Source organism: Corticium candelabrum, chromosome 13 (assembly GCF_963422355.1).
Source record: "Corticium candelabrum chromosome 13, ooCorCand1.1, whole genome shotgun sequence".
NCBI lineage: Eukaryota > Metazoa > Porifera > Homoscleromorpha > Homosclerophorida > Plakinidae > Corticium > Corticium candelabrum.
In genome coordinates this window covers 563,710-574,415 of record NC_085097.1, presented here as the reverse complement: position 1 = coordinate 574,415, position 10,706 = coordinate 563,710, and the positions used below count along the sequence as shown (strand labels likewise).

Below are 10,706 nucleotides of genomic sequence, written 5' to 3'. Positions count from 1 at the left end.
AAGTGCAAACCCTCGGCCGGTATGCACCTTGAAGGTAAATTAGTCGCGCTATGACAAAATGGTATGACAGAATGGTATGATGTGGGTAATAAATAAGAAGCATTATTGAAATTGTCACAGGTCGAGCTTGAGGTAAGTCACGTACGTGACTGGCTGCTACCGTATACAACGGGTAGCTACGCAGTCCGTCAGCCAACGTTCCGTAGGACCTCGCTTCTATTTTGTACAACCTTCGCTCGTCGGTTCTTTGTGCAGGTGATTGTTTGTGCAGCTTTTGAGGTCGTAACTATGGGCGGTTTTAGGCGTGGCATACGTACCAGAGCCAAAACAGAATTAGATGTGGGAACGTTACAAATGCAGCTAGATTAGCTAGGCGTTGTTTCTAGATGCATGTTACAAATAGAGTTGTTTCCAAATGATGGAACAAGCCAAATGTTACAAGTCGGAGAGCCTCGACGCTAGGCCGGCTGGCAATCTTCGCCTTACGTGATGAAGTAACGGGCGTGATCATTGTTCTGTTTGTTGGTGGGAAACCTAGGTTACAAATGGAGTCCAAACAAGCAGCTCACCACCGATTTTCCAGCTCACAAGAATGTAAAAGTCTCGTTCTTTGTGCAGCTTCTCTAGGCATCTTGTTGTTTGTGCGGCTTCTCTAGCTAGACGTCGCCTACTGTTGTAATGAGGTGACCCCAGAGCCAAACAAAACATCAATGCGGGAAAACATGCACGTGCACATGTAGATTAGCTAGGCGTCTGTTCGCTCTGACTTTGGATACCGTAAAACAGAAATGAATAGAGACGCACTAGCGTACCTAGAGGTCGGCTGAGCCGCTTTGTCCCACAAACAGACGCTGTCATGGCAAATTCCCGTCAACGCCAAATTTCTGTTGAAGACGACGCTAGTGATCGTTGCACAGAGTTGCCAACCAGCAATACTGAAAATGCTTGAGATCTCAGATTTTCATTAGTGCAGTGTACTTATGTCTGCCTAGGGGCGTGGGCACAAACAACTAAATACATAAATTTTACAAACACGAAACTATATAGCTCTCCCTTTGAATCTGGATATGTAGATGGTATTTGATAATCCGTTAGTGTTAATTAAGTTAACTAAAGCACCTTACTTAATTCCGTCTCAAAACAGCATCTGACTATCATTCCTGCGTTTCTGTTATATCTTATTGTAGCCGTTTTTGCTTTGAGTAGGAGCTCTTTAGTTGGCTCAAACTTCAGAACAGTACCCTGCGTAATAGCTAATTTTGTCATTGGTAATAGATGCTAGAGTGGTTTCTGCATTCAGCCACGGTCGAGATTCACTTCTGTTCTGCCAAACCATTCTGAAAATCCGTTCTTCAGCACTAGAGTGAGAGATAGTTGCTACCAGCCTGGCAACTTTGCTGAGAAGAGGTAACCATTCCTGTCCATCAGCGTGTTTGGCCTTAGCTAGAAACGCCCATTCGCTATCCAGTTTGAAACCATCCTTGCCTACATCTTCAGGAAGAAAGCCATCACTAGCTAAGCATCTGATAGTCTAAAAACTCAGATTGTAGGGAATCATTTTTGGTGTGACTGAAATTGATTACGCCATTACCCTGTCAAATAGAGCATGGAAAACCATGGTATTTCCATGGAATTTTCATGGTACTTTTGCCATGGAAACACAGGCTTTCCATGGAAAGCATGTGAGAAACATTCCATGGAAAGCATGTTAAAATACCATGGTTTTCCATGGTATCATGGGTTCATGGAAACCATGGTTTCCATGATCATGTGAGCATTAATTAAATTCCCAGGTCATGCAATTAGTTATGAATGAAGACACACTCGTGAATCTTTGTTGTATGTTTATGTTCAATAAAAACAATTGTTCTACATATAAACAAACATGCACAGATAGTCTAGAATAATTGACAATCACTATATGCCAAGTGTTTTCACTGTTCACTTTTCTGGCGACAAAATGAATTGTCGGCCAGAAACTGATTAATCTCGCTGGTTTTACAACCAGGGAAATGCTTTTGGACCAGCGCTAAAAAAGAAAACAGTTTAACTTAACACAAAATTGAACCATCAGAAACATTGAATATGCTTACAGTGTAGAGTTAGTAGCTTCTTTGCAGGAAGAGAGGGCCTGGCGTCAAGATTCTTGTGGGGTTTTCTGCCTCAAACGCTGCATTTTGTCAATTCTTCCTTACTAAAAAGCTTGACTGCCAGGTCTCTGACAGCAATTGAAGGTTTCTGGGCTTCTTTAGTTGTGGCTTTTAGAGTTGCTTAATTAATAACGCATCAAACGTTCAGTAAAGTGTTGGAATTAAAATTAGCACTAGGAACTGTCATACTCATGCTGTGGCCATTTGTGTCTTCGGAGTTGTCCTAAAATTAAAAAAACAAGCAATCATTGTTACTAAGTGACTATTTAATCAACAATACATGAGCTATACTTACATGATCACTGTCGCCTTCATATTCATAAGTTCTTAATTTTGAATTCAACTTTGAAACTTCCTGTAAAATCAAAATATACCAATAATACAAGATAACAAACTAAAAGATACATTCTCCAAAATTACGTATGTCCAAGTAAAGTCTAGCAATCAATTTAAAAACAACAATCAAAACCCTTCCAAGTGCAATTGCATACAGTTGACCCTCAATTATCCGACCTCCTTTGGTCAAACTCAGAAGACAAAAGATGAAAGAACAAAAACAAGAAAAGTGTCTGAGATTTAATTACACCTTGAAATTTAAGTCCCCATTAAAGCTATTTTCCGGAAATATGACTTGAGAAGCTCTGAAACATGTATACTACAAAACAAACCTAGTAATGGCATGCAATGCTGGCACATACAATAGACATAATTCTTCCATCAAGTTACAGGATTTTAAGCACGAGCAAAAAGAAACAGTTCTAGTACACAAAACCAGCTACTTTTTTTTACTAATAGTCAATAATAGTCAGTAATGTCTACGGCATGTGTACCCTTTTAGAGCTGCACTACACCTTTTGCAGCATCACTGCCACATGATGGTATCCTATTTTCATCAGCACAAAGATCAAATATGCAAGGATCAAATAACCAAGAATGTATTGCAATCGAACAAAAATCATTCATACATACATATGTCATGATATACACACGTATGCATAAGGTAGATGACAGTAATACATAAAAACCCTGTATTGTTCAAAGAGGAGCTGCTGTGACTACAAAGTGATGATGCCAACCTTCAATTAAAGCAAAGGCACATTTAAAACGGCTGTGTAGCATTACTCAGTTATTATACTCAAGTATCTAATATTGTAGAATAACACTCTTTTATAGTTTACTGTAAATAGTTAGATAATTTACTCAAACAATTACACACACTTTACCTACAGAATGTATGAGCAATATACATTTATGGCATTCCTACAGATCGCTTCCCTGAGGTTTGCAATGTCAGAGTACAACTGGAGACAATAAGGTCACAGTCAAGCGAAAACTGTCTAATAGCAGGCAATCATCAAGACCATCTGTTATGGCTGACAGAATATGATTGTGTCTCCATGTGTACCTCCCTTGCTGTAGCTATAATGGGCAAACATTCAGAACATGTCACAGTGTCTGTACCGTGAACACAGCAAAAGAAAGTTTGTCACAGAGTTAGATTCCAACATGAATAGATCTGTATGCATCATTCTGTGAAGCACCATACATGATTATGATGATGATGATGATGATGATGATGATGATGACGACGACGATGATGATGATGATGATGATGATGATGATGATGATGATGATGATGATGATATCATAATGATGACAACGATGAGTTAATCATTGACTTCTACACTGCCCAAGAATCGACATGATGGTGCTACAAAAGTAATCTATAGTTTGATCATCATGGTATGATTTTGCTTCAGCGAGAGTCAGTTCAGAGAGAACGACAAAGTAAAGATATCGTAAGATTTTCAAATACAAATAGAGTGAAACGTTGAGTCCACCCGACCAGATATCGTTGTATTGAGCAAACAAGACAAGAAAGCATGGTTTATTGAGGTCTCTATCCCTTATGACTCAAATGTTCAATCAAAGGACATTGCATGGGAGTACAGAAGACTCGAAGATCTACCTACTGCAGTCCAGATTGTACTGATTGTCATTAGAACAACGAACATAGTGACAAAGACTTTCTACGTTATTGTGAACGCATACCTAGATTTGAATGACCTTTGATAAGAACTTGCAGACTGCTGCTATTTTAGGTACATTTTGCGTAAATAAGCCATCTAACACCATCCTGCTGTTATATTACGTTGCCCGTGTACAAATTTGAAATAAATGATGATGGTATGTCCATCGCTACAATGAAGACTGTATATCAGTTCCGTTGTGCAACATACCTATATACATTGGTTCATGATACAAAGTTGGCATTCCTTAGTTATTCACATTTTAACCCTCTCCTTTTATTCTCTCCTATATCAACAGTCCCTCAATAAAGGTTTTCCTACTTCCTGTCACAAGCTGGTGTCTCTACAACTGCTACTGTTGCTACAACCCTACAACTATAGTAAACTGTTACAGCTATCCTAATTACAGTTGGTCACAGCAGCGTCACCAGCTTTCCGTGGTTGAGGGGACCAAATGTCAGAGGTCCAGGACCAAGCCCAACTACATAGAAATCAGCCATAACTGGGAGTGATTCAAACTGCTTGTCCATTGCATGTTCCTTTTAGAGCTTGTAGTGTCAAAAAGTCTACCATGTGCCAAAGTTTTGAGGGAGCTAGCTAGCAATTCCCCCCCCCCCCCCTCTCCGGACTTGTGATCTGCCCATAACAACACCACTGAGAGTGACATATCAAATAAGAGGAGGTAGTCAGTACATTTTAGCTCCAAATGACAGACTGAATAACTAAACGTTTAGTGTGAAATTATTGAGATACAGTTTATTTGGTCAAAAGATCAATTAATTAATATGTACACATGGTCAATCATTTAGTAAATCTCTCAATGGCATTCAGTCTAAAAGATATATAAGCTAGAAACTGTACGTATGCACTAGCTAACATACAGACAGTGTAACTTACTGAGGGGCCGTTACCTGCAGACCAGACATATTATATATCTAGCTATAGACTGTAGATGGATATATAAATTTCTTCAATCACAGTACAGTACCTATTCACATACAGACAACACGCATGCAAAAACAGAGCGACTAGCTACTCATAACTAACCTCTTTCAAGCTGTTCAGCCCTGTCACAAGACTTATCACGACTTCCTCGACTTTTTCAAGTCGTTTCGTCAGTAGACGATCGCCAGTCACCTAAAAAATACAAAAATACATAAATTAAGCAACCTGCTAACCACTCAAACTCGATCCAAGTTGACAGGCCGATTGTTGACAGTTACAGAGACGAATAACGAGTTCATTACGCACGTTACGTAAGTAGGAGCACATGTAAACGCCTACATTTACATACAGACTACCGTTTCTTCTAGATCTTCCTCTTGATCTGTCCACATATCATCAGAAATTGTCAGGTCTGGGCTGTTGCTGTAGTAATTGCACAGAAGGCTCGAGTCAAAACACCTAGATTGTAGTCTCTAGTAGTTATCTAGGAATCTAAAAGTATTGCAGGTACAGTCTCTTTCTCTTACTGTTTTGTAGACCGGTAATGTTCGACTGATTCGAATTCGAGTCACTATCCGAGTGATGTTCAGATCTTCTTGAACTAGGTGTTGCAATTGTTTCGAATCTACTAGTAGAAACTGTTACTTTGTCCTGATACCTTTGACTCCGACTTAGACCAGCAGTTGGTGGTATGTGCTAAGTTGTTGTCTAGAATCGTCGTCAATGTCTGATCAACACATAGTGCATGCGTCAATACGCATTAGACAATTAAGTAGCAAGTACTAACAGAATTAGAATTTCTACTGAAACGATAACCAATATAGTTTACGTATGCAGTAAATCAATCTCGCGTAATCAGCCCTCCCTTTCTTGGAAAAGGGGGAGGAAAGGGATGCGCGGACATAGGAGTAGGCTGAATATCTTTGACAGTTTCAGAACTAGACTTGCCTGGGGTATCTAGGTGAATGACATCTTCATCTTCCTGCTGGGTCTTCACTGTTGGTCGCTTCCTCGATATATCATGTAGCGTAATATTCCATACATTTGCATACACGTATCGCGCGCTGTAATATACGGGACTATTTTATGCATTCTCGATTTCCGAACTATCAATTATCGCCAGCGCAGGCATTTGGGAGTTCAACTGTTGATTATTCGTAATCATCGATCACTTTACGGCAGTTTCGTTAGATTTTATATTAGTTACGTATACTATCAGACACTACAGATTTTTACGTAATCTACGGTATACCTACAGGTTCACTGTACATGTACGTCTGCCTGACAACTGCGGATCTAGTTCCAGCAATCTAAAAGTTGCGTGAGATCTGGGTTCCTTGCGTGTGAGCGTGTGACCTGAAGGAACTTGCGTGAGACTCACGCAAGTTGCGTGTGAGTTGGTAACTCTGGTTGCAACAACACCACGGCCGCTCAGCCACGCACACCCAAAATTCAAGCTGACAGACTGCAGAACCACTATGCAGAAACACTGTGGAACAAGCAAAATGTTACAAGTCAGGTACAGCTACACGCCTCGCCCTTGTTGTTGTTGGGGAAACATACACGTACAAATGCATGTGCTAAACTCTTAAAGCAAAGGACTAAACACCATTTACAGGACGGACGCCCGATGGCCGAATTCTCGTTAGCAGCTACCAAACAAAGCGAGGTGGAGGAGCCTCATGATGACATTGTAACGGTAGAAGTACTGTTAGACATGTTCGCGCTCAAAGCTAACTCAACACCAATCCCCGTATCACCTCGCGTACCCTTACACTACTCCCCCCTTAAATGAGAGCAAGTCCAGACGTCTCTCATTGGTACTCTAGACTAAAAAAGTACAACTCAACGTTATATAACTCAACTCAATCTGTCCATAATAATTAATTACGTTAAGTCATATCAGTGTCTATGATATAATCGTCGAGACGTATTGGCATTCTGGGCTGGCGTCGTGGGCGATCCGCATTGCGTCGTTCGCGCAGTTGTTGTTCGTCATCGGTAGATGGTGCCGCTTCGTCCGCAGTCGTCCACTCCGATTCGCTCTGGTTCTCTTGCGCCTTATCAACGCTGGTAGGTGGTGAGCTTGTAGGTGGACTGCGTGGCTGCGTGTTTCCGGGAGGCACTGCTGAACGACGATGTGTATAAGGCTTCATACGGTTGTAGTGAGCGATGTTTTCTTTTCTGCCGCCTAGCTTACGAATTACATAAGTGACCTCTGAGCAACGCTTCACAATAACGTAAGGTCCAGTCCAATACGGTGTTAGTGTACGTGCCTTGCAGCGAGGGACACGTGACTGGTAGAGCCATACGTGGTCGCCAGGGCCGTATGGCGTGTGGTGTGTGCTCTGGTTGTACCGCGTTTGTTGATTAAAGGTGGCGATATTAAGATGGTCTGCGACGCGGTCATATAGTTCTTGTGTGCACTGTAATGTATCTGTCGGTTGGGGATGTGAAGAGGAACCGTTTCGTTCTTGTGATTGCTGTATATATGCTTGCGGTGTGGATTGGAGATGGTCCGCCAAGGAATCTGTCATTGTGCGGGCTCCTGTTTGAAAATGATGCGAAATGGAGACGCATTAATCGTGTCATGCTTGGCAGAGTTGTATGCCAACTGCACGTCTGGTGGTCGATCTGGCCAGTCGGTTTGAGAGCGGTGAACGACTTTTACCAGAGTTGTTCCTATAGAACGGTTCAACCGCTCAACTGAGCCATTAGCTTGCGGGTGGTAGGCTGAAGAGACAATGTGCCGGATCCCATACTTAGCACACAATTCGTTAAACGTCGTGCTCGTATAGCAAGCACCTTGGTCGGAATGGATGGTACGCGGGATGCCGTAGCGTCCGATCCACTCTCTCAATTTGGTGCTAACGGTGTGGGCCGACGCGGTTGCAATAGGTGTCATTTCCGCATACTTGCTGAAAGCATCTTGGAAGACTAGATTGTAGCGGTATCCGTCTGGGGACAGTGGCAATGGCCCTTTAATATCTGTCTCCACGATATCGAACGGACGAGAAGGGCGAGGGCGTTGGCAAAGCGGAGCTTTAGCTGTAGCAGTCGGATGGTTGCGTTCTCCGCAACGGTGGCACGACTGGCTATGTGCAGCAACATCCTGGCGCACTTTAGGCTACCAAAAACGTGCGAGTAGCCTGTCGAGGGTTTTGTTGGCTCCCTGGTGTCCTGCCGTAGGGTCATCGTGCGCCACTTGTAAGACTCGTGGTACAAGCGAGAGTGGTACGACCAACTGTCTCGAGTCGTGCGCCTTGCGCCAAACGATGACTTCTTCAAGATAAAGATCATGTCGTAGAAACTTTTCACACTAGGGGAGGCGTCGGCTGACGGAAGACGACGAGACTGGAGAAGTCTAATGACTACCGCGATATCAGAGTCTGCTGCTTGGGCAGTCCGAATGTCGTCTTCCAAAAATTGTGATGACTTGTCGTGACTTGTGACGTTGGCAATTGTGTCAGTGGGTTCCTTTGCAAAGCCCAAACGGCTCAAAGCATCTGCGACGCAATTCTGGGTACCTTCAACGTACTGGATGCTGAAATCATACAGCTGTAGTTCCGCAAGCCATCGGGCGCGTCTACCCCAAGGGTCTCGGGTGACGGGAAAATATTGCAATGGTCTGTGGTCAGTCCGTAGCACAAACCGCCTGCCGAGCAGGTGGTGGCGAAAGTGCCGAATAGCTGATACTATAGCGAGCAATTCGCGGTCGTATGTCGAGTAATTCCGTTCCGTTTTAGTCATAGCTCTGCTAAAAAATGCGACAGGATGTGTCCCTTCGTGTGTCTCCTGAGCGAGTTCTGCACCCAGACCAACGGTAGAGGCATCCGTTGTCAGAACGAGAGTGCCGACCGGACGAATGTGACTTAGCAACGGTGACTTCATCAATTGTAGTTTTAATGTTTCGAACGCTGTTTGGCACTCGTGCGTCCAATTGAATGCTACTCCCGCATGTGTTAGTTTTGTGAGAGGGGTAGCTGTCGTGGCGTAGTTCCTAATAAACTTTCTGTACCATCCTGTCGCCCCGAGAAACGTTTTGACTTCGGTAGGTGTGGATGGAACGGGCAACCTGCTGATGGCGTCCAGTTTAGTGCTGGAAGGTTGTATCCCATCGGCGCTAAGTTTGTGTCCACAGAAGATGACTTCCGCCATAGCGAAACTGCATTTATGTCCTTTGATGCGGAGACCGTGGACCAAAAGATTTTTGAACGTGACCTCGAGGCGTTCCAGATGAGAGTCGAACGTCGTAGAAATAACGCAAATGTCGTCCATATAGAGCGCCAACTGCGTTGGCGACATATGTCCGAGAACACGGGCCATCAGCCTACAAAAGGTCGCGGGCGCTCCTTTCAACCCGAATGGCATCCGAGTAAATTCCCAGAGACCGGATGAAGTACGGAAAGCGGTTTTCTCTCTGTCGGCCTCAGCGACTGGTACCTGGTGATAGCCTTGTGCAAGATCAATTGTGCTGAAGTATCGCGCGCCAGCCATGTTGTCGATAACGTCCAATACGTTGCCCGTGGGAAACGCATCGCTCTTAGTACGTGCGTTTAATTGGCGATAGTCAATGCAGAGGCGCATAGTCCCGTCCTTCTTCTTTACGGGACAAATTGGAGCCGCATATGAGGACGTTGACGATCTGATAACACCGTTATTCCGTAACCTTTGAACTTCACTTTCGATCTCATGTCTCCACCCGCTCGGGGTGCGCCGGTATCTAGAAGCCACTGGTGTGTCATCTGTCAGCTTAATTGTGTGCTCAATGGTAGACGTTCGTCCTTCATTTCCATCGTAAGCAAACACGGTCTGATACTTACAAAGCAAATGTTGTAGTCGTCTTGATTGTTCATCTGTGAGATGATTTCCGGTCGTGATCTTGTCAACGTCTGGCGGTCCTGTGGTTGCGTTGGTAGATGTGGTTGCCTCTGTGAACTCTAGCTGCTAAGCTCTGGTTCTTGTGGATGCGTACTGTTTCTTCTGACAAGTTGAAAACCTTGACTGGGACGTGTTGTGATGGTCCCCCAATGGCAAGCGTACAGCATCCCACAAGGCCGTGGGAGGCCGGCAACCGCTCTGTTACTTCCACTACACCCGTGTATGTCTCGCCTGGACGTAGACCTGGGCAGTGAACCTTGCCCCAAACAGTGTATTCTTGGCCAGGAGCAATGTATTCATCAGTAGTAGCATACACTTTCCCGAACCTGACCAGCTGGATCTGCGAGCGTGATCGTTCAGGAGGGCGAAGCCATTCACATTCGGGTATGGCATGACCATCAATGAGCAACCGTCGCGTTCTCGTGTCAATTTGTAAGTCCAGATGAGATAACGTATCGAGGCCTAGAATGCCCTCCGTGATACCCGGCACAATGTAGAATTACGCTGAAATATCTCGTGGTCCAAGACGTATCCTACAAGTAACCGTGCCTTCGCAGCGGATGCTAGATCCATCAACCATGACCGGTTGTCGGGACAATTGCCAGTTAATCTTGCCTTTAATATTGGAGGCGAGCGACGCGGGAATAAGACTAATTTCTGCCCGCGTGTCAACGAGAAAAGGGTGATAACCCGGCCCACC

General features: G+C 44.0%; 1 protein-coding gene across 1 annotated transcript; it reads right to left on the bottom strand.

Moving 5' to 3' along the window:
* Positions 1-1,833: 1,833 nt before the first annotated feature.
* Positions 1,834-5,528, bottom strand: LOC134189261 (uncharacterized). The gene is made up of 6 exons (XM_062657499.1): positions 5,482-5,528; positions 5,228-5,317; positions 2,446-2,505; positions 2,340-2,373; positions 2,094-2,270; positions 1,834-2,029 (listed from the first exon to the last, which is right to left on the bottom strand). Exons 1-5 carry the CDS (start codon positions 5,515-5,517, stop codon positions 2,164-2,166), a joined length of 327 nt encoding a protein of 108 aa, XP_062513483.1. The 5' UTR covers positions 5,518-5,528; the 3' UTR covers positions 1,834-2,029; positions 2,094-2,163.
* Between the last annotated feature and the right edge of the window lie 5,178 nt (positions 5,529-10,706).

Coding starts and splice junctions, on each gene's coding strand:
- LOC134189261 (XM_062657499.1), bottom strand. CDS start 5,517: ATGTGGACAGATCAAGAGGAAGATCTAGAAGAAACG. Junction 2,506..5,227: donor GGCTGAACAGCTTGAAAGAG/GTTAGTTATGAG, acceptor TTGATTTTACAG/GAAGTTTCAAAGTTGAATTC. Junction 2,271..2,339: donor CACAAATGGCCACAGCATGA/GTATGACAGTTC, acceptor TTATTAATTAAG/CAACTCTAAAAGCCACAACT.